The following is a 25,315-nucleotide window of genomic DNA, read 5'->3' on the forward strand; positions in this document are numbered from 1 at the left end:
AAAAACACTTCTTTAAATTATTCATTTTGATTTTACTAACTTTCCATAATTATTTTAGAGACCTGCAATTCGAAGAGCATTGCAACTTAATACAATGTTAATAAAAAATAAGAATTTAAGTTCTCTATGAGTTTTTAAATATGGAGATTACATAACAGATAAAGCAGTGCTCTGCAGATAAGATAATTACAATGAGTTATCACACACACTGTAAAAACAATGATTTGCATGCATACTCTTAAAAAAAAAGTCAAGTCAAAGTAATGAACATTTAATGATCTCTGGGGTTCTGCTAATGAGTGTTTCCACAGGGGTTGTCTGAGATTTGGCAGCCCATGTTCTGGCCTGTGACTTGTACTTTGAAAAGCGTTCCATCAGCACACACACAGAGCTTGTAGCGAACCCAGTTGCCATTACCGAATTGGTCTCCAGTGGAGGAACTGGGAAGTCGAGTTGTGCTGACCATCACAGTTCCATTAAGGATAATGCTGTTTTCCTGTTCGGAAAATAATAATATGATTTTACTACCATACATAGGGATAGAACAAAACTTAATGAAGCTTTCTGGGACATTAACAAGAAAAAAGGGAGTAAGAAAGAGTAAAGTTATGGCCAAAACAACAACAAAAAACCAAACCAATATCAAGTTGCAAGAAGAGAATTCTTAGCTTATTTAATATACACTGTATGTAATAAACTTGCAACACAATTTATTTTTCAATAATTAAAATACATCGCAATATCTGAGTGTGTAATAAAACTGCTGTCAATAAAATCTCACATTATTTTCATTTGTTAACTTTTATGCACATCATACACAAAGTTACTGACAGATAAACTTCTAAAGAAAAAGATTGTTTTTGTCCTAAAGGGAATCAATTTTAATTTTCAATGTTTTTATACCACCACAAATGAAAAGATTCACACTGTATAAGTCTGAATATCAGGCACTCAAAGGAAACTGCTTGGAGGTTCTCTTCTTCCAGCACTGCTTCAAGAACATTCTTACATTGTAACCCCACAAAACTCTTTCTTTTGGGGGCTGCTAAGCCTCTGTCTCCCCCTCTTCCTCTCTCTCGCTTTAGTTCTTTCATTCATTCAACAAATAATTGTTAAGTGCCTACTATATGTGAGGCACTATTCTAGATGATGTAAAAAAAAATAGGCAAAGTCTATGTTCTCACAGAGTTGACATTTTAACGGGGGAGGGGAAGGCAACAAATGAATAAAGAAAAAACATAGTATATCTGATGAGATAAATGCTATGAGGAAAATAAAGCAGGGTAGGTAGAGAGACAGTGAGAGGAAACAATGCATGCAAAGCTCCAAGGTGAAAACAAGCTTGATGTTGTAGAAACAACTAGGGGCCAGTGTGGATAAAGCACAAGGAGTGAGGTAGGCGTTAGGCAGAAATACCCAGGCACCAGATATGTAAGGCCAGGAAAAGGACTTTGGATTTTATTCTGTATTAGGCGGGAAGCCACTGAGGGGCTTTGAAGGGAGGAGTGGCATGACCTTTAAAAGATCACTCTGGCTGTGAGTAGAGAATTGACTAGAGGAGTGAAAGAATGGAAGCAGGGAGACCCGTTAGGGGGCTATTCCAACAATCCAGGCAGAAGAGATGTGGTTCACACCATGGTGGTGGCGAGAAACAGTCAGACTCTCCATCTTCTGATGGACTGATGAGGGTATTACTTAATAAAATGGAAACTGAAAGAAATGTAGTGTTTTGCAGGGATAACATGATTTTAGACTTCTCAAGTTTGTGATGCCTGTTAGATGTTCAACTGGAGACTAAGTAGGCAGTTGGATGTGTGAATCATAGTTTGGAGGAAAGTTGTTGAAACAGGAGCTACAAATTTGGGAACTATCAACTTATAAAGAGTATTTAAAATGATGAGAGAAAGTTGGCTATAAAGTAATGGAAATGGCTAATTGATTATATAGTGGTAGTATCTGGAAGAAGTAAAATTCTTCTGTGACTGATTTTCCAATTTGTTTCAATGCTGCCATCTTGTGGTTATTTAATTTAAATCTCTTTAAATTGTATCCCAAAGCCCTCCAATTGATAAATTTTTTTCTAATGATTATTAGCGCATACACTTTAAAATGATTACTGATATTAACTGCATTATAAAGCTAATTATCTTTTCAATATTTACTTATTTTCCTTCAACTGTGGAGAAACTGTTATGTGTATATGTGTATATCAATGTATTTTAATTGTGATATTAACAAAGTGGGAAGAGGTAAGAATTATTAGTTTAAAAATTTTAGGTGGGAAAATAAAAGGTTTAGGTAACCTGGTAATGGTCTGTTTACAAACTACTCATCTCCTGCTGCTCTCCCTTCCTAATGCACAGAGGACCCCCCACCCCCATGCCATTCTTCCCACACTGTCCTCTTAAAGGAACATTCCTTATAATATAATACATGTAAAAATTACCCAGCATTGCTGTCGAGTTTCTGGTAAGAATCACATTTTATGTTTATCCTTATTATTTAGAGATAGGAATATGTACCCTAGGGAGAATATCTGTTTATGAAAGTGAATTATTTAATTTTTTAAAGTTTATTTCTCTAAGAACTATGAAATTAATTAAAAAAAAAACAGCAGGAAAGGATACAAGTCCTTAGGTCTAAATGTACTTTTGTCATTTAATACTTAGTAGGACTAGTTTAATCAGTTTTATTGATATAGCACATAGTAGGTACCCCAAAGCCATTTTGAATATATGCGCTTTGACCAAAATTGTGACAAGTGAGAAGTTCTGGAGACTTATGGCTCCTTTACTGGAAATATGACATCTGTTAAAGTTCAAATATAATTTGTGAAGCACAAAGAAAATTTTATTTCTCAACACACAAAAAAGCAAACATTTATCCTTTAAAATTAATAATAGAAGTTTACATTAAAATGCATTTTATAATTTACTGTTTTTTTCACATCACTGGATATGAAGGTATATGAAAAAATTTCATTTAAAAAATATTTCAAGGCAGGGATGCTTACTTTGATCTTAAAGAATTATCTTTTAAAAGGATTTTTTTTTTTGCCTTTTAAAACTATGCAAGTACCATTATAGATAAAACTAGAAAATAAAGGTGAGCAGAAATTAAAAACAAAATTATAATCATTGGTTACCTAACTATTGTTGACATTTTGGCATGCTCTTCACGGTTTTTATAAACATAGATAGTTTTGAAAAATTAAAAGAGATATTTCACAAATTGCTTTGCAACTTTCTTTCACTTAGCAATCTATTAAGAACGTTTTCACGTCGAAAATATACTACACCATTATTTTTAATAACTGCATTTTATTGCACCATATGGCTTTATCTATACATCCAAGACACTAATAATTTTCTTAATATCTCAATTTATATATACTCACAGCCTTTAATTCCATATTACCACCCATGTGAAATTCAATGGTTTTGCCCATAATAAATACTCCTTCATTTCCACGTACAATCGCACGCCCATCAACTTTTATATTTAAATCACTAGTAGCATTGCTGGTAATCTGAAAAATTAAAAAAAAAAGTGTTGAAAAGAGTCTCTAAATTAATATGAGAATTATTAAAAGAGATAGAGAAATATTTCAACTGTGAGACTATGAAGGGCAAGTGTTTTAATTTACATTTTCTACATTTGTAAATTGAGATGAGAAAGATTACTTGCTAATGATCTTATAAGCTAGTTAATGACAGATCTGGAATTAATCCTTTCCACTGTTGTAGAATGTATTCTCTACCACTATAGAACAGTAAAACTTCCTTCTCAGTTTATAATTTTGGACAATAATTCTCTTCATTAACATTCCTAGAAAAAGAAAAGAAAAGAAATCATACCCTTTCAGTAGATGCTTTTTGAACATTCAAACTTTTCACGCCACTTGGCAAATGAAACTCATGAGTTTCATAGTCTGTGCTGAATAATATATTTTGAGTCCTTGGGTCGAAAAACTGCATACCAATGTCACTTGTAATGGAAGTTTTGTTCTTTTCCACACTGAGCTTTGTTGTCCCTTGCTGAAAAACAATCTTTAGAGAAACATTTTATCATGAATGTGTTTTCAAAGAATACCATGACCGAATTCATGAAGGACATTTAAAAAACACTATAATAAAAGGATAACTTCAAATGCTTTTTAATAGTGACTGTCCCCCCTCCATCCATTTGGGATAAAACTTCTTTAAAATAAAGGCTTACGTGCTTATTTGCTTATAGTACTGCTATGCAAAAATTCATGGGACATAGGGCACGTGGACAAGACCTAAGGCAGATAGCAGGGGAGGGAAGGGGAGAAGAACACCTCCTTAAAATTCTGTTCCGATGAAAACTTATCACAGCCACTTGGGCATGGTCTTCCACTGACTAGGTTGGCACATTCTCTTCCAAACTCCTAAAAGCTTTTCAATGGATTCCTAGGACAAAGATGATTAAGAGGAAACTATGCATTCTTATAATAATCTCATTTGTCATAGAAAATTCTATCACTGAACAAAATCTGGAACATTAAGAAACCATTTAACGTTTAATTACAAGTCCAACAGTATTATTAAATGAGTTACGATTATGATATTCAATAATCAATTGTTACCTTTCTGATAAAAATAGACATCTTGAGTTTTGCAAATAATTTTTCCCTAATATCCTCTCCCTATTCACACTATATTTTAATTAATATAGTTACTTACAGGTTGGTTGTTGCCAGTGTTTATTATTTTTTTTTGTTTTTTTTTATTTTTTATTTTTTTTTATTGCGCTTCCTCCCACTGTGCTCTTATAAAGGGGGTGTATAACTCCCATGTCGGATACTTGCTTAAATCGAAGTAGGCCACTTTCATGAAACTCCATGCTGTCACAGCCATTTGGTCCAATGCGAATCACAGCCCAGATAACAAGTGTTATCTCAAAAAGAAAACAAGTCCACTGTTAATAAGTAGCATACACTTAACATGGCTGAAAAAGAAATAGCAGAGATCACAGTCAAAAGAATTAAAGACTCCCTAAAATATTTAATCAGTGAGATGGTCATATCAACTGGTTTTCCACTTATAAAGAAAACCAATTTTATTTTTATCAAGGTATATGCAATTGGCTAAAAGTCAAAAGTGCTAAAAGGCCTATAATTTAAAACAAAGAATAGTCTCATTTCTTCTACCACACTATATCTTGTTCCCTAAGAATAAGCACTTTCAACAATATTAGCTATTTTATTTAGAATTTATGTTTATATTTCTAAATAATGTGTGAGGAAGATGAGTTATATATCCCAGGGGGGAGAAAACTGTTATTAATCTTAATCCAGTCCTGTGGATATGAACTCACTATAAATACAACCTTTTGAAGATGGTATTTTTAGTTCAGGTGTTCCAGGATGAGTCTCAATTCTATCATTGGAGGCCTTATGGAGAGAAAGCCAGGGCAACAGCCAGAAGCTGGCAGTCATCAGAAACCATAAGAGAAAGGAGAATATATCACATGTGACAGGAAAGTCAAGGAACCCAAAGGTTGCTGGCCAGCCAGGACTGCTGACCCCAGGAGGAAGCAAGCTTTCTAGCCTCTGAAACTGTGAGTCAATAAATTCCTATTTTTAAGCCAATCCATTGTGTGGTATTTGTCACAGCAGCCTGGAAACTAAGACAATATGTGTATATTTCTTCATTAATCAATTTTAGTTTTTATCTATTAATTGCCTATTTTGGTAGATGATAATTTTAACTCATTTATACCTTTTCTCTCCCCAAACTTCAATCTCAAGTTTTGGTTAAATCCCTGTTCAGTATTTTCAATATTACAACCATTAAATGTAGTTTACTGCTAAGCCAGAAAGGAACTACAGTTCCTTTCTTTTACTTTGTGTCTGATTAAGTTTAGTATTTGTCTTTCTTTCATTTGCTTTGTTTCTTTGAAAATCTGATGAAATAACCTCAAACCTTTCAACATTTCTGTAAAATCTCTCTCAATAAGTGTTCCATAAAGCCAAACCTCCCATATAATTTATTAGTTCTATTTTCCTTCCTTAGGAAATCTTTCGGGAGCTCCTATCTTCATGCTCCAATCCCAACAAATTACACTCTGACCCTGCTACACAGCTCTAGTCGCGAACATTTCCTTTATTTCATGCTGGAACTACCTTTTGTCTCTGTCTCCTGGTGCTAGACATTCAGTTTCCTGGATCCTCATCTTCAAATTTCTAGGTTTAGTGTCTTCTTTCAGTAGAGGACACCTTCCCGTGGCTTTCTTATGAAGACTGTATGAAGTAAAATTTTCGAGAGTGTGCATGACCAAAATGTCTTTATAATTCCTCACATTTCATAGATAGTCTATATTGGTATATATTTCTAGATCTGAAATTATTTTCTCTCTGAATTTTGAAGGCCTTTGCTTTATTGCCCTCTAGTTCCCAACATAGCTTTTGAGAAGTCTAATGCCACTCTGATTTTGTATTCTTTACATAGAAATGTTTCCCTCCTCTGGAAGATTTTAGATCTTCTCTTTATTCTTGTTTTTCCAAAATTTCATAATAATGACCATGGTGTAGATCTTTTTTTGTGCTTGACCTAGAGTGGACTTAAAATCTGTTCCAGGAAACTTTTAAAATTTATTTAACTTTCTCCCCAGTATTTTTTTGATTGTTTCTTTCTGAAATGCCTACTAACAGAATGTAAGAGCTCCAGGATTGATTCTTTAATTTTGTTGAACTTTCTGGAAGAATTCCTTTTCTTTACTTCCAATTGCACTCTCTCTCTCTAAATATATATTTGATAAGTTCTTCTTTATTTAATTGCTCCTTTTTAATGGCAAGCTATTCTTGTTTCACCAATGTAATATCTTCTTATTCCTCCGAAATTGGTGATTTTTGTTTTGCTTTAAGCTTTCTATCATTCCTTACATCTCTCTAAGTTCCCATATGTCCCCTGGTTTAGCTGTTTCAGTCCCTATCATTTTTCAATTCAGGTCCCTTTCTTCAAAAGTCTATTGATTCCTGACTCAGTACTAATAGTTACTACTGAGGCTGTAAAAAATCCATAGGAAAAAACTCTCTGTGTGGCTGGTGCTTGTGACTGACAGACTACACGGTAGGGAGATTAGATGGCTTTTTCACTGGGACCTGTCAAACGTCAGTATCTTCAGTCCTCTACACTGTCTACTTCAGTTTCTCTAGAGAACGTTCCTCTACCTCTTGTCTATGGGCTATTGATCTGGCTGCTAAGGATCTGGGGCTGGAGAATGGGATAAGGGAGTCTCACTTATCAGTATTTGAACTTCTTTGCTCTGGTACTGAAACCCACCCCCACCTTCCTCTGTACAATATCCTTAGGCAGTTGCTCTGTGGTTCAGTGTCTCTAGTTTTGCATAGGAGGGGTAGCTGCCGAACTGCTGACTAGAAGGGAAAGGAGGTTTAAGGATCTTACCGCTCTTCATACGGATTTTTTCCAACAAGCTGTTTTTGCTTTCTGCCCCACCCCTGCTTTCCAAGGTACTGGTACTTTCAAATTTCTGAGGCTTTTCAGATTTCTGCCAGGCAGCACATCCAGCACCCCCTCCCCAACCACACATAAGTAGTTAGATCTAAACTTTTTTTATCTCTGTCATTTGCCATTCCTCCTCTTCCTTTTTGTCTTCATACATCATGGTTCAGAGTTTCAGTTGCCTCCTAGTTTCTTCCAAGATATTTCTGTTTCTTGACCTGGTTGCTTTGGGATGAGCTTCTTAGAGGCAGAGATAAAAATGTCTTTATTCTACCATCTTCAAACCCAAAAATTTCTAATAAAATAAACTTATAAAATAAAAAACAATCAGGACATGTGTTCCTAGTAAAGCTATTAATAGTAGCTGCTATGAAATGAGTAGTATCATCTTTTTATGATCTAAGTAGAAATTACACACAAATGTCTTGAAGGGACATAAAATACAAATAATTGATTTTAGAGCATTAAGAGTTAAAAATAACATAAATGGGTGCATTAATGGTTCAATAGTAGAATGCTCGCCTTCCAGGTAGGAGACCCAGGTTCAATTTCCAGACTACACACCAAAAAAATAGAGTAAAATAAAATAAATGAATGACTAAATAAATAAATAAACAAACAGAATCACTTTAGAAGTGCTGCAGACCATGTTCATGATCAGTCCTTGATACAGCAGTGGACACTTATCTATCCACACACATCAGAGGGCTTCAAATTTAACCGACAGATAGTCAGAGCCTTGGATTAAAAAATTCTTCCTTTAAAAAACAAAAACAAAAACAAGTATCTTTGGAAAAGGCAATATATGAGGTCCTCAGTACCTTAGCGTGAATTCAGTTCTTTAAGTGTGAATTAGCTTACCAGAACCTTTCAAGTTGGACATAAGGGATTTAGGACTACAAAATAGAATCATTTAATACCCTTGAAGGGTTGCAGTTTAAAATCTCACTGAAAAGGCAAGACTACTGTAGGACAAGCTGAATAAAAACAAAGACATTATTTTTTTCTGGGAGAGGTGAAGGCAAGAACATCATCTTGGCAAAGGTCCCTTTTATTGCATTAATTCCACATTTATTAAAAGAAAGATGATTCCTTTAAGGGGCGATTCATGAATTTTTTTTTCTAAATGAAGTTACACAAAGAAGTATTAGCACATTTAATTTCTTATATATATGAAATAATCATTAAAACTCAGAGATTAAAAGTATGTATAGGAAAGCAGTAAGACAGTCCTGAAAGAAATCACAGAAATAAAGCCCTTGATTTCACAGTAAAACAGACAAAAAAATCCCCATGGTAATTAAAATATATATGTTCTGTAGCATATACTCACAATTAAATTGATGACTGCCAGGATAAACAAGAGGATAATCACACAGATGGCTAAATTGCCCTTTCTCCCTCTCAATCCTGTTTTATGGAGACGATCTTCATCAATTGGAATATATCCGGCTTTAAAGTTACTATTGTGCTCTTTATTAATGTTCCTTCTCTCAACAGCCTTCTCACGCATGGATTTCTTTACAGGACCATTGGAACTTTGCTAAAAATGAAGCACACCACAATGTAACAGCTATACCTTCTTCTTTTGAGGCATTTATTTATTAACTGCAAATACACAACCAAAGAAAGCCAAATTGATTAGTGATAAGGTTTCCACTAATAAACTGCCTGCCATGTAAACTACCTGTCACACTGAGTTGCAGACTTCAAGAATGAACATTACTGTGCTCAGAAGAATAGGGTAGAAAAACCTTTTGTGCGGCTCTTCGACAACTCATTTTCCTCTCTGCTTCCACTAGTTTCACTGTCAACAAAGTATACAGCTCATTTTGGGCAGAGTTGAAATGTGCATAGTACAGTAGGTAATTTTGGTTTTTTTTCATTAATTTGCATATTATATATTTTTCACCTATATGAAAAGGATTTGGAGGGCTGACATACTTTGTTGTTTATCAGTCCAGCTGACTAAAGCTAAGATTATCTTAGACCAGCAGTTCTCAAAGTTTGGTTTGGAGAGTCTTGGAAGGGGTATTCCCTAAGCCCTTTCTGGAGTCTGGAAAGAAATAAATATTTTCAAAATACTACTATTTTATACTATTATTCTCTCACAAATGTGCAGTGGCATTTTCAGAGGCTACATGATCATGCATGACGACATCACAGTTAATGGAATGTGTGCTGGTGCATTTTCTATTTTAAAATTTCTCAGTTTTAATTACTAATATGGTAAATATCAATGAATATAATGCACATAAACAAAAGCTCTTTGGGATGCTCAGTAATTTTTAAGACTTTAAAGAGAATCTGAGAAAAAAATAGTTTGAGAACCTCTAAACAGGTCTATGGTTAATAACAAGTTTGGTAATAATCTAGTTAATAATGAATATAAATGGAATGGCTATAAATGGATACTACCTAATCTCAGAGCTCTAAAAGATGAGAAACCCATTTATCAAATAGGCACTTATTAAATACTTTATGCTTAAATATTAATACCATAAATAGTAATTCAAACAACTATAAAATAGACTATCCTCTGGTCTTGCAAGTGTGATTTGTACACATAAAATAGTTAACAGTGTAACAAAGTAATCTGTACGCTGAGGTGCTGAAATCAATACTATAGATAATACATATTACAGAGTTCACTGGGAGGAGACAGAACAGCCTGGAATTAGTAGGGGAACAGGAGGTGTAGAAGGTCAGATGTGGTAATGCACAGAGAATCAAGTTGGAAAAATAGGGCCAAGTTGTTCAAGTCCCCGAATAGCGGGGTGCAAATTCTAGTCTTTATGTTCTGTTCAATTGGGAGTCATTGGAGATCTTTGAGCAGATAATGGCATATGTCCCAAGAGGTTAAATGTGTGAGCGCATGTAAGAGAGATAGAAAAGAGAGATAGAAACCAGTAATTGAATGGTTATTGGTATTACAGAAACAGAGCTTTTAAGGTAATGAGGACCTAAAGTAGAATAACCACAGCAGTAGGAATGAAAAAGGACAGATTAAAAAGGATAGCTGTCTTCAAACGAAGCTAATGGAATTCGTAACCCAGTTTAAAAAATAATCTCATGTTTATTGAATGGTGATTAAATATGGAGAATGAAGGAGGGGAGAAGATTCTACATATGTTAAACTGGAACTGAATGACAAATAACCAATTGCCCTGAAGGCAACAGCAAGTATGGGATTGGAGATTAGGTTTGTCTGGGCAAGAAATACAGATTTGAGAGTCCTCAGCACAGAGGTGAATTAAAATTTTGAGACACATCAGTTCACCATGAGGAACAGTATATAGAGGAAAGAGAACAAAGAGCCAAGGACATAGTCTTGGGAACCTTTAAATATGCAGGACCACCGGAGAGTGAAAAATACAATAATGGTATGAAAACCATGGATATACAGTGTTGTTGAGCACTGATTTGTCAAAAAGCGCCTTAACTACCTTCAAAGATGAACCGTGAATAGTAAATTGCTAAGTAGGGAAAAGTTGGTAAAAAAAAAAAAATGCGCCAGCATGTATACATCTATTTTGGAGTCCAGAAGTAGGAAAAAAAAAGCGTGCAGCTTGTAGCTAAGGATTAAATACTTTCAGGGAAAAGTTTTTTTCTTTAGTTTCTTTTCCCCCCTAATTTAGGGAAAGACTTAAATGATTGCTTGCAGGAGGCAAAAAGCCAAAGAGGCAAAGACTGGAGATTGTAGAGGAGGCTGGAATAATGAGGAAGACAAGATTCTTCAGGAGGAGGAGGAAAAGAAACAATATGGAGTACAGGACAAAATAGTAGCCTTAACAGGGTGGGCTCCTGCTTAATTTAAAACTGGATGTAATGTGTGTAAAAAAGAGAAAGTTGTCTTCCTCTTTATGGTGCTTTGCAGCATTTTTCTTAAATCCAAACATATTTTTCTTAAATCTAATCCATTCTGGTGGGTTTAAACCCATTGTAAGTAGGACCTTTCAGTGAAGTCATTTCAGTTAAGGTGTGTGCCACCTCAACAGGATGGGCTTGAATCCAATTACTGGAGTCTTTCTAAGAGAATGAAATGCAGACACACAGAGAGAAGCCACAGATGCAAGAAACTGAAATCAAGGAAACCTGGAAGAGAAGGGAGAGACCAGGAGTCGCTGCCATGTGCCTTTTCATGTGACAGAGAAGCCAAGGATTGCTGGCAGCCGGTCTTCAGGAAAAAAAACATTGTCTTAATTTGGACATTTTCCCAGCCTCAAATCCATAAGTGAATAAATTCCCGCCAACCCATTTCATGCTCTTTGCATTGAGCAGTCTAGAAAGCTAAAACACTCTTCCTAGAGATGTAAAAAGCAAAATCATCTGTCAAGGATGAATGGTGAGGTTCTACTAGAATCTTAAGGTAGTGGCAGTTGTAGTAGGTTGGTTGGGGCTTACAGAGAATAGAAAAAAGACAGTAATAATCTTTGTGTGCAATGTGGCAGATAAAATTTTTTAAATTCCACAAAGCAGTGAGAAAGGCTCTTTAGAAGGTGAGTCAATTTACTCAACAGATTTTATAACAAAATCAGGTTGTGTATGCATGTGATGTGTGGGTTGTACACTGCATAAGAATGCAAATCAAAGAGGGTACCTGTACACTGCAGACATTTTAGAGTTGTATATGCATTTTGATAGTTACCCAAGCAAAGGCAGCAAAATAGCTTAAGAACGGGATATTTTTTCCTAATTTACAGAGACACAGTATGGGCTTGTGACAGCCCTTATAGGTGAGCAACTTAAAACCTTTAGACAGAGTTTTTGACTATAGATTGATGTAAAAGTTAGGATAAAATCTGTAAAGTTCACCCATGTAAAGAGTATTCATTTCATAAGTTAAAATGACATATTTTAATCTTTCAATTTCTTACTTATCAAATAAGCCTATGTCTGAACATCCAAGTGATTATTAATGACATCTTTTCTGTATATATGCAAAATGACTATATTCCTGATTGGTGGCAATCAGGGATTAGGTAAGGAGGGTTTTAAAAAATGGCCAAAGAGAATACAAAGAATGAGTTGATGGACTTTTCTGGATGTAGAAGATCATTTAAACTAGCTGCTCTAAGAGTGAGAAGAGTGGAACCTGACAGACAATACAGATGTTGAAGATAATCAGAGAGAGTGGTTTGAGGCAAGGAGACAAATATCTCAAACCAAAAGACTTTGAACTCTAAATAAAAACTCATTTCATAAGATGGATAAAAACGAAAGCTCAGAGAAGTGAAATTACTTGCCTAAAGTCATTCAAAAAGCAAATGGCAAAACTGGGATTAGAACCCAGGTCTGTTTAACACACAAACCGACTCTCTTCACCATGCTAGATTGGCTTCTAAGCAACAATTTTTTTTCTACCCTGTGTACCTATAGTCACCTCCCTGTGTATATATTATAGACTTTGACCCTCCTGGCTGTATTAAATCCAAGATAACCAATCTTGTTGTATATTATTGATCAGAGATATGCCAAAACTAAAGAAGGAGGCTCAACCTCAGGAGGTAGAAGCAAAGGCAAGGAGCATAATATTTCCTTATATGCTTCCTATACCACATGGTGAAATTTAGCTTAAGATATGAAAGGGACAAGGATTCAGAGTCAGATTAACACTCTATTTGGGATTATCTGATCTGGATAGAAAGTGGGTAGTGAACCATTCAGGCTTCCTTTTCACATATAAATTCCATCATTATCAGGAATTAACAAAATGTATACAGTGGTCACATATGCAAAAATGTTTAAATATGTAATAGATCTTAAGTTTGTACTTTAGACAGTAATTTGATTGGGCAATCACACAAAAGAATACATTTAATAAGAAGTCTTAATTTGAGGCAGTCTGTAGTTTAGAACATCTTAGTTTTCTAAAGCCTTAAGTAAAAGATATAGAGACATTTGTAAAAAATTCTATAAAATAATCTAGCAAAGAGATCAGTCACTCTTAAAGACTGCTGTGTCAGCTCAAGCAAGGGTACAGGGGAAGGGTACACTTCACAAGCTAACATTAGGAGTAATGCTGGCTGCAGCTCTACTGAATCTTCTTAAGTCTCTGAACACTGGACTCCTGAATGAAGGTGAAGTGGAGCAGGGAAGTACTTTCAAAAGCTCAAAACAGAGGTAAAGGAACCAAGAATAACAACACTGAAGAATCTAAATTGAGGGTGGGACAACTTATAAGAATATCAGAGCGGTGGACGCAAAAATAGAATGCTAGGATGAATTCTGTACTACACTTTTGGCATCTGTATCCTGAATTCTTGGCTTACCATGATTCTAAATTCTTTGAGAAAAGGTACTATCTTCATATTCCTTTAGTAATTCACAACAAATAGATGCATATATTTCATATATATATAAATATACACACATACATATATATGAAATTCAATACTTGTATGGAGAACAATGAGTGAATGACTGAATAAATAACTCTCAAATGTCCAGTAATTCACTGTAGTTAACAGTGCACTAGAAAGAAGAAAGCCATATATATCATAGTATAGAGTTAGAACTGGATTTTAATCTTGGCAGTTATTTACCTTTTGGGGGATCTTGCACAAATTACTTAACCTTTCTGAGTCTCAGAAATGAAGATATGACCACTTATCTCATGAGGATATAATGAGGATTAAATTAGGTTGAGTATATAAAGAACCCAGCATGGAACCTAACAGGACCCCAATGCAACATCTTAAAACTATTTTTAGTTCCTTTTTATTTAAAAAACTATGGTATCTTCTGGCTTTCAAATTAAGCAAGCTTCCTAAATTCAATTTCTCTACACTGTCTTACGCTATATTTGTATTAGGGGATTCTCTGTAACAAACACTCTTCTGGGCAGAAGAGTCATTATTTTCATTATATTTATTAATATACCTACCTCCATTCTAGCCTGAAATGCAAAAGAAAAATAAAAGCTAGATGTTTCTTTAAAATGACTGACTGTGACATGGAATGGCAAAGTAAATTTTCTTCCTTCATTCTTCTACTTAACAACCTAAGTGGTTTATTATCTATCAGATTAAATTTAAAGTCTTAACTGGTCTTCATTAACCTCATTTCTTTATTAATACATCTTTCATTACATGAGTCACACATCTTCTATTTGACTAATAGATACTTTAAAGGAGTGGTGTGTTGGTATATGTTTAATATTGGCTCTCTGGGGGAAAATGTATTCATACATATAAATAAATAAGTTTATTATACATTTTACTGATTAAAGGATGGAAGGACACAATTTACAGATAATAATAATAATGATGAAATATGCAATAGTCTTTATTTTAAATTCTAAATAGCCAACTGATTGCCATAGAACACTTTCATTGAATTTTGCTAAACTCTTATATTTGTATATCTGTAGCTAAACTATGGTTGCAATTCAACCATGATCTGACAAACGGAGTATCATTCCAATCTTTTTTCCCAATAAACTTATTGTTATCAAATCTGACATGCAACTTATAATAATTTTATTCATTTAGCAGAATCTCTTTCATCTTTAGGACTATGTATGTCAAAACATCATTCATTCCTTAATGATGCGTGTGACTTCTTTGCTGTAGGATATAAGTTTTGAATGTTGGAAAAATATTTCCTCAATTTTTTTGTGCTACTCACAACAATGTTAATAGCTACAGACATGACCCATTTTTACATTTCATCTGCATTAACATTTCCTCTATTACTTTAAGTCTAGACCAGAGGTAAGAAAACTTTTTCTGTAAAAAGTCAGACAGTAAATATTTTAAGCTCTAGCTCCAAACAATATCTGTTGCAACTACTTAACCTTGCCAGTGTAGTACAAAAGTAGCCAGGGACAATAAAGAAATGAATGACCATGGTTGTGTTCCGATAAAACTTTATTTTTACAAGAGTAGGCAGCAGTCCAGATTTGGCCTACGGGCTGTCATCTGTCAGTCCATGGTCAAGACAGTCAATAAAACAATAAATCAAACTTTCATCTGTAGCATTTGCTACAGGGTGTAAATACTCTCACCATGCTGGTATCATTGAATGCAGAGTTGAGAAGAGAGGTGCACACCATTATAAAATATTTCATTTTACAGACAGATATGATAAACAGAAATGACCTCAGGAGTATAAATAGTAAAATATAGAAAATAACAGTGAAGTTATCAGTTCTGAGTATTTATTACCTTTGCATGTAATACAATTTATTTAATTTCAGGTTTACATAATTGAATCTTTAATAATGGCTATGTTTATCAACCAGCTGGCAAAACTCCTAAAAATATAATAATTGATTCTCTCAAGCTGATGTGAGCCGGCTCCAGCACATCGCTGCTTTAAAGTTACCTACTGCCTCCACATCTTTGTTCACATTGTCCTCTCCATCTCCCTCCTGGGATGCATTCTTTACTCTTCTCTGCCAATTCATGCACATTATCATCTTCAATTTGATGCCTTTAACATCTATTGATTGGTTCCTATATGCCAGGAACCCTAGACTTCCAAGATGAGTAAGACACAGTGTGTACCACCAAGGAGCTTTACAGCTCACTAGGGTAGCCAGACAAGATCACTAACAATTGCAATACTACATGCTAAGTGCTATAGTATACCTATGCATAAAATACTCAAAGAGTACAGAAGAGAAATGCAACTCTACTTAGTGAGAAGCGGACATCAGTAAAGCTTCTTAAGGAGGGTTGATCCTTGAGTTGAATCTTGAAGGATGGATAGGAGTTAGCCAGGCAAAAGAGCAGAGAAAGGCATGAAGAGAGCATTAGAGAGGGCATGAAGGTCAACAGCATGAAGACACTGAGTACAAGTCACCTTTGGTGGTAATAATTCTGATAGCTTCATGTGGATGGTGAGTAGGAATGGGGCAAAAAATAAGGTGAGAGATGTGGTTGGGGGACAGTAAATGAATGGGCATGAGTACAATGTTGAAAACATTATCTTGATAGCATAGGGAACTACTGAAGATTTTAAAAAGGTTAGTGATACAATCAGGCTTGCACTGTAGCAAAATCACACCAAAAAGAGATGAAAAGGAGTAGATTAGCCTAAAGACCAAGATCCACAGCAAGTTTCTCTAACACTCCAAAGGAAGGTCTGACTGAGCTGTGGCACTGAAGATGAAGAATATATTGGGGTGAGAAATAAGAGGTATAACTGAAAGTACCTGTTAACTGATGGAATGTAAGGATGCCATAGATGGGTCTAAATAGGACCAGCTACATAATCTGAGGCTAGAGCAAAAAGAAAATGTGGGGTCTTTATTCAAACATGAAGCCCAGGAGAGCAGAGCATTAAACAAGAACATTAAAGTGTCTCCCTTCTGAGTTTGGGGCCCTGTGCAACTGCACAGGCCACTCATCCATTAAGCATGGATGGCTGTAACCTTTTAATAGTGAATATAATCGATTTTAAAGTTGAGCTTGAGTTTGAGGTGCCTTTGGGAAATTCAGTTAAGTTCAGGACTGGAAATATAAAAACATAAGTCATCTGTGTGTTATACAAAGTGGAAACTGAGGTCAGGTTGTTCAGATTAGTGGAAATTGAGGTCAGGTTGTCCAGATTATGTGTAAAGCAAGAATAGGACTTGGGCAGAACCTCAAGGAACATTAATGTGTATGCTGTAGAGGGAAAAAAGAACAGACTAAAATAGAATCTGATAAATTAGGAGGGAGGTCAGGAGAGCCAAAAAAGTTTTAATTTCATCAACTCCAGGAGGCTCTATCTTCTTTCATTTTCATGCTTTCCTTTAAATTTTGATATTATAAATCTGCTATTCTCTATTGTCTTTAGCTGATTTCCCTGCATCTATTTGGGAGAATGATACTAAGCCCTTTGAAGTCAGATTTGTCTTGTAATTTTTTTTATGCCTGTTAGAATGACTCCTCCAGTGACATATCTATTAGGTCTCTAAAAATAGTTACCCAAGAAAACTTTTCCAAAGGTCAAACGGTATTCTGGCAGCTTAAATCAGGTATCTCTTTTTTCAACAATGTTTAAGATGAGACTTTTTCAAAAGAAACCATCAAATAATAGTTTTTCTAAGGAAAACAGTAAAGCGAAAAAAGTGACTACAAAAATTATTTTTACTATAATAAATCATTCTACCAACCATATATGTATGTGTAAATATAACTTGCTTTGGGGGAAAAACGCTTTGTAAACTATTCAAAGTTACAAGTTTACAATGCAGACCAGGAAACAATTGATACGGCATTTAAAAAACGATTTTAAGTCACAAGGCAGGAAACAGTTTCATACTGGTGACTAAATAAAATCTCAAAAACCAAAGGGGGAGGGAAAACCTGGGATGACTGTGACTGGGTATCACCGATGGCAGAGAAGCGGTCACAAGCTGACACGCAAGCAACAGCTGTTCATTTCTTGGCGGGCATCAGGGAAGCCTCCCGGCTCAGGGGAACTGAGGTTATTTTTCACGCAGCTTTGCTGACAGCTGAGCCGAGCTGTCTCCGGCACGTCCCGGAGCAGGCTCCAGGCTGGCACGGCTGCTTCCTCGCCCCTCAGGACAGCACCCTCTCCTCACCCTCGCGGATGGGAGAGCCAGGCCGGGTGTCGGGCCGCGGCGTGGACCCCACCTCCCCGCGCCGGGAGCCCCTGCCGGGAACCTGTATCCGGGGTGCCACCGGGCCTCTGCCAGCATCACCCGCTGCGGACAGCTCCACTGGCCCGGCCCGGCCCCGGCCAACTCTAGCGCCCCAACTAGCCACTCGGCTCTACTGCGGCCCCTGTCCGCTGGACCCCAGCCGCCCCGCTCTTCCAGTCCCCGGCCGCCGCGGGGCTCACAGACCTGCTCCGCCGCTGTTGCCGCCGCAGCCGCCATGTTCGCGCGCCCACCGCCGCGCTCCCCGCCAGGCCGTGCCCGCCGCGCCCTCTTCGCCGCGTCCGCGCCTGCGCCTGCGCCCCGGCATGGGGTGGGGTGGGGTGGGGGGAGGCGGGGGACCGACACCCGCCGCTTAGGGCCCCGCACGCCCGGGCTCCATCCGGCCGCAGGGAGGCAGGTTCAGAGCCAGTCGCGTCTGCGGACTCTGGTTCCGCCGCGGTCCCTGAGAGGAAGACGGCGGCCTCGGGGAGCGCATTCCCATCTCTGAATTCTCGCGAAAGGGCGCCCTCGAAGTCCAGAGGATGCGTTTCCCTCGCCGCTGCATTCCCCGCCGCGGAGGGCTGAAGCCACCCGGTGCAGTGACCCCCCTCCTTGCTTAGCAGGCCGGGACGGTCTGGCGAGGCTGGGAAGGGCTTTATTCAGAAAACACAGGGACGACGACTGGGGATGGTGGTGGTGCTAGTGACAATGTGGACGAAAATTAAGTTGCCAATTAGGTAGCTAAAATCTTGAAAACTGAGAGTGCTCAGAGAGAACACTGAGTTACTTCAGCCCTTTTATTTGGAGAGCCTTTGGGTTCTGATGCTTTTTTATGTGGTACTTGGGGTGAAAGATTTCCATTTGGTGTTGGAGATAGTATTGAGGGTGTATATCCTTGTGAACCTACTTTAACAGGAACCTAATTTAATTTAACTGCACACCAGGAAGCCAAACAAATGTAGCGGTAACCTGAGTACTTACTAGTTGTTCTCTGTTGTCAATACAGCTGAATAATCCTCTTAATTAAAAAAAAAAATGCAGCAAAGACAGTAGAAACCAAGACACCAGAATTCTTTCTTGTGGAGCTTAAATCACTTCTAGTAAGCCCTTTTGGGTCCTAGGGCTGTCTGACAGCTAGAGACCAGCTGGCAAAGGCTTCCTTTCTGTAGGAACTAGGTCAGTTTTATTTTTCAATACCCGGAGCAGTTATCTCGCTCCTATGCCTACTTTACATCAGAGGATCTTGTGAAGTTTAGAGGAGATAAATTCCTCAATCTTTTTCCTTTTCTTTACTGAAAAGACTAGTTTTAGTACCTACCTGGTCATTTTAGACCGGAAGATGATAAACTGTATGTGCTTTGTAAGCCAGCAGTAAGTCATTGTCTGAATAGTCTGGCTCTTGCCTCCTTTATCATTTAAGATGGGACAGGTGACTGATCTTCAGTCCATCTCCAGTTCTGGTAAGATAGTCCTTATTACCTATGTGTTGCCTCTTTTTTGCTCTGCTTAGAAAGTCCTTCCCTTCTCTGGCTAGCACACTTATTTATCCTCCCCAAATCCATTCAAATGTCACTTCCTTCTAAAGCCGTCCCTGGTTCCCACAGGCAGTTGTAGTTGGTCTGTCCCTTAACTCTGCTCCTAGTCTTTTGTAGCACTTACCATGTTGCATTCTGTTTTACCTTGCTTACCTTCCGACTTCATCTAAAAAATGGTGAGCTCTATCTGGACGGTCTGTTGTCCTACTCATCCTCTTATCTCATGTCTAGCACAGAGATGAAATTCAATAAATGTCTTAGAAATCTGCCTGATATCCTAGTTTCTAGGACTAGAAGTCTTGCCTTGGTTTTACCAATCTCTTTTCCACTTAGATGGTGAGATTTGTGATGAATGATTTCCTGAAGCCAAATACCCCCTTGATTAGCTGAAAAGCACTTTCTCCTGGATTGCTCACTGCCGATCTCCATCCCTCTGAGAGGATACCCAGTTATCCCCCTTGATACCAATTTCCAGTTCATTTACATGACCAAATCTTAAAAAAAAAAAAAAAAAATACATTTATTTTTTAAATTATTTTTCAAAATATTGATCTTTTTCTTAACATTTTTATTGTGAAAAATAACATATATTCAAAAAAGCAATAAACTTCCAACTACATTTTAAACAAGTAGTTATACAACAGATTTTAAAGTTTGCTATGGTTTACAGTTCCATGATTTTTTCATCTTTTCTTCTAGCTGCTCCAAGACACAAATGTGCATGTGTTCTTTCATATCATTGCATGCCTCACAACTTTGTTCTTTTTTGTAGCAGCACAATGTTTGATCATGTGTATACACCATCTATTCGCCAATCTATTTCTCAGTGCATCTTTCAGCCACCTACATCTGCTGGGCCTCCTTTACAATAGTCATAAAAGTGGAATCATATAGTATCTATGCATTTGTGTCCAGTTTATTTCACTTGGCATTATGTCCTCAAAGCTCATCCATCTTGCCATGGTTCAGGACATCATTTTGTCTTACTGCTGCATAATATTCCATCATATGTATATACCACATTTTGTTAATTTACTTATCTGTTGATGGACACTTGGATTGATTCCATCTTTTGGCAGTTGTGAATAGAGCTACTGTGAACATTGGTGTGCAAATGTCTGTTTGTGTCACTGCTTTCAGCTCCTCTGAGTATAGACCGAGTAGTGGTATTGCTAGGTCATAAGGCAACTTGATGTTTAATTTCCTAAGGAACTGCCAAAGAGTTTTCCATAGTGGCTGCATCATTATACATTCCCACCAGCAGTGCATAAGTGTCCTAGTTTCTTCACATCCTTTACAACATTTGTAGTTTCCTGTTTGTTTAATAGCAGCCATTCTTATAGGTGTGAGGTGGTATCTCATTGTAGTCTTGATCTGCATTTCCCTTATAACTAATGAGAATGAGCACTTCAAGTGCGTTTTAGCCATCTGTATTTGCTCTTCAGAAAAATGTATTCAAATCTTTAGCCCACTTTAAAATTGGGTCGCTTGTTCTTTTGTTGTTGAGTTGTATGGTTTCTTTGCATATACAGGATATCAAACCCTTATCCGATGTGTGATTTCCAAATATTTTCTCCCATTAAGTTGGCTGCCTCTTCACCTTTTTAACAAAGTCTTTTGAGGCTCAAAAGCGTTTGATTTTGAGGAGTTTCCATTTATCTAATTTTTCTTTTGTTGCTTGTGCTTTGGGTATAAAGTTTAGGAAGCTGCCGCATATTACTAGGTCTTGAAGATGTTTCCCTACATTTTCTTCTAGGAGCTTGTTCTAGTTTGCTAACTGTCGGAATGCAATATATCAGAATCAGAATGGCTTTTAAAAAGGGGGAATTTAATAAATTGCTAGTTTACAGTTCTAAGGCCGAGAAAATGTCCCAATTAAAACAAGTCTATAGAAATGTCCAGTCAAAGGCATCCATCCAGGGAAAGATACCTTGGTTCAAGAAGGCCAATGAAGTTCAGGGTTTCTCCCTCAAGTGAGAAGGCACATGGCGAACATAGTCAGGGCTTCTCTCTTAGCTGGAATGACACATGGCGAACACGGTATCATCTGCTAGGGTTCTCTCCTGGCTTCCAGTTTCATGAAGCTCCCCAAGAGGCATTTTCCTTCTTCATCTCCACAGGTTGCTGGCTCATGGACTCTGCTTTATGGTGCTGCAGCGTTCTTTGCTCTCTCTGAATCTCTCATTCTCCAAAATGTTTCCTCTTTTATAGGACTTCAGAAACTAATCAAGACCCACCCAAATGGGTGGAGACACATCTCCCCTAATCCAGTTTAACAACCGCTCTGGATTAGTTACATCTCCAGGGAGATGATCTAATTACATACAGTATTGAATAGGGATTATTCTGTCTCTATGAAATGGGATTTTGATTAAAACATGGTTTTTCTAGGGTACATACATCCTTTCAAACCAGCACAGAGCTTTATGGTATGGGTTCTCATATTTAGGTGTTTGATCCACTTTGAGTTAATTTTTGTATAGAGTGTAAGGTAAGGGTCCTCTTTCATTCTTTTGGCTATTGATATCTCCCATGTCCATTTATTGAAAAGACTATTTTGTCCCAGTTCAGTGGATCTGGGGCCTTGTTGTCAGTTGACCATAGGTTTTGTAGTCTATGTCTGTGCTCTTGATTCTATTTCATTGATCAATACTTCTCTCTTTGTGCCAGTACCATGCTATTTTGACCACTGTGGCTTTATAATAAGTTTTTAAAAATCAGGAAATGTTAATACTCCCACTTCATCCTTCTTTTTTAGGATGCTTTTAGCTATTTGGGGTCTCTTTTCCTTCCAGATGAATTTGGTAACTAGTTTTTCCAAGTCTTCAAAGTATGTAGTTGGAATTTTGATTGGCACTGCATTGAATCTGTAGATCAATTTGGGTAGAATTGACATATTAACTATATTTAACCTTCCTACCCATTAGCATGGAATGTCTTTCCACCTATTTAGATCTTCTTTCATTTCTTTTAGTAATATTATATAGTTTTCTGTGTACAAGTCCTTCACATCCCTAGTTAAGTTCATTCCTAGATACTTGATTCTTTTAGTTGTTATTTTGAATGGAATTTTTTCCTTAATTGACTCCTCAGTTAGGTCATTGCTTGTGTATAGAAATTTTATCAATTTCTGTACATTAACTTTATAACCTGCCACCTTGCTGAATTTGCTATATTCTGCTTTAATCACCTTGCTGAATTTGCTTTTTCAGCATCAATTGAGATGATCTGTGATTTTTCCTTTTCGTTTTTTTAATGTGCTATATTACATTAATTGCTTTTCTTTTGTTGAACCATTCTTGCATTCCTGCTATAAAACCCACTTGGTCGTGGTATAATTCTTTTAATGTGTTGTTGGTTTTGATTTGCTACTATTTTGTTGAGAATTTTTGCATTTGTGTTCATTAGGGAGATTGGCCTGTAGTTTTCCTTTCTTGTTGCATCTTTACCCTGTTTTGGTATTAAAGTGATGTTAGCTTCATAAAATGAGTTAGATAGAGTTCCTTTTTCCTCAACTTTTTGGAAGAGTTTGAGCAGGATTGGTGTTAGTTCTTTTTGGAATGTTTGATAAAATTTCCCTGTGAAGCCATCTAGCCCTGGGCTTTTCTTTGTAGGAAGATTTTTGATACTGTTTGAATCTCTTTATTGTAATTGGTTTGTTGAGACTTTCTATTTCTTCTTGAGTTAGTGTAGCTTGTTCATGTGTTTCCAGGAATTTGTCCATTTTTGTGTAATTTGTCTAGTTTGTTGGTGTACAGTTGTTCATAGAATCTTCTTATGATTACTTTATTTCTTCAGGGTCTGTGGTAATGACCCTCCCCTCTCATTTCTGATTTTGTTTATTTGCACCCTCTCTTATTTTTCTTTGCCAGCCTTGCTAGTGGTCCATCGATTTTATTGATTTTCTCAAAGAACCAACTTTTGATTTTATTGATTCTTTCTATTGTGCTTTTGTTCTCTCATTCATTTAACTCTGCTTTAATCGCTGTTATTTCTCTTCTTCTATTTACTTTGGAGTTAGTTTGCTGTTCTTTCTCAAGTTCTTCCAAGTGAGCAGTTAGGTCCTTGATTTTTACTCTTTTTTCTTTTTTAATATAGGCATTTAGGGCAATAAATTTCACCCTTAGAATGACCTTTCCTGCATCCCATAAGTTCTGATATATTTTATTCTCACTTTCATTCATCTCCAGATAGCTCTGATTTCTCTAGCAATTTCTCCTTTGACCCATGGGTTGTTTAAGAGTGTGTTATTTAATCTCCATATATTTGTGAAAGTTCTCATTCTTTTTGGTTACTGATTTCCAGCTTCAATCCACTGTGATCAGAGAAAGTGCTTTGAATAATTTCTGTTTTTAAATTTATAAAGACCTGTGTTGTGTCCCAGCATATGATCTATCCAGGAGAATGTTTCATGAGCTTTAGAGAAGAATGTATACCCTGGTGTTTTGGGGTGTAATGACCTATATATGTCTATTAAGTCTACTTCATTTATCAGATTGTTTAAGTTCTCTATTTCTTTGCCGATCCTCTTTCTGGTTGTTCTATCTATAGAAGAGAGTGGTGTATTGAAGTCTCCTACTATTATTGTTGAAACCGCTATCACTCCCTTCAGTTTTGCCAATGTTTCTCTCATGTACTTTGGAGCTCCTTGATTGGGAGCATAGACGTTTATGACTGTTATTTCTTCTTGATGAATTGCCCCTTTTATTAGTATGTAGTGTCCTTCTTTGTCTCTTATGATATCTTTACATTTAAAGTCTATGTTGTCTGATATTAGTATAGCTACTCCTGCTTTCTTTTGGTTACAGCTTGCATGGAACATCTTTTTCATCCTTCTACTTTCAGTCTATTCATATGCTTGTTTCTAAGATGAGTCTCTTGTAAGCAGTATATAGCTGGATTATATTTTTAAATCCATTCAGCCAATCTGTATCTTTTAAGTGGTAAGTTTAGTCCATTAACGTTCAAACTTATTACCATAAAAGCATTTCTTGAGTACCCCATCTTATCCTTTGGATTTTATTTGTCAGATCTATATATTATTTTCCATTTTTCTCTGTTTAACCTTTAAGTTACCCTTACTGGTACTCTTCAATTCTGTGCCCTCCTCCAGACCTCCCTCTCCTTTTTTTTTCGTCTGGCAGATTCCTTTTAGTATTTCTTATAGGGTCAGTCTCTTGTTGACAAATCTTTCAGCATTTGTTTGTTTGTGAAAAATTTAATTTCTCCTTTAGCTTTGAAGGACAATTTGTCTGGAAACAGAATTCTTGGCTGGAAGTCTTTCTCTTCCAGGACCTTATGTATATCATACCACTACCATCTTGCCTCCATAGTGCCAGTTGAATGGTCCAAACTCAGTCTTATCTGGTTTCCCTGGTGTGCTGGTTTGAAAGGATGTATGAACCCTAGAAAAGCCATGTTTTAATCAAAGTCCCATTTTGTAAGGCAGAATAATCCCTATTTAATACTGTGTGTTTGAAACTGTAATCAGATCATCTCCCTGGAGATGTGACTTAATCAAGAATGGTTGTTAAGCTGGATTAGGTGACATTATGTCTCCACCCACTTGGGTAGGTCTTAATAAGTTTCTGGAGTCCTATAAAAGAGGAAACATTTTGGAGAATGAAAGAGAGTCAGAGAGAGCAGAGAAGAACAACATAGCCACGAGAAGCAGAGAGCCCACAAGGCAGCGACTTTTG

General features: G+C 36.8%; 1 protein-coding gene across 1 annotated transcript; it reads right to left on the reverse strand.

Annotated features, from left to right (window-relative positions):
- Positions 1–250: 250 nt before the first annotated feature.
- Positions 251–18,360, reverse strand: SGCB (sarcoglycan beta). Its single transcript, XM_077136852.1, is given in 7 exon segments — positions 251–496; positions 3,398–3,529; positions 3,858–4,049; positions 4,707–4,748; positions 4,750–4,920; positions 8,821–9,030; positions 18,289–18,360. Coding segments are annotated over 7 exon segments (984 nt in total). The 5' UTR covers positions 18,322–18,360; the 3' UTR covers positions 251–292.
- Between the last annotated feature and the right edge of the window lie 6,955 nt (positions 18,361–25,315).

Source organism: Tamandua tetradactyla, chromosome 19, assembly GCF_023851605.1.
Source record: "Tamandua tetradactyla isolate mTamTet1 chromosome 19, mTamTet1.pri, whole genome shotgun sequence".
NCBI classification, from domain to species: domain Eukaryota; kingdom Metazoa; phylum Chordata; class Mammalia; order Pilosa; family Myrmecophagidae; genus Tamandua; species Tamandua tetradactyla.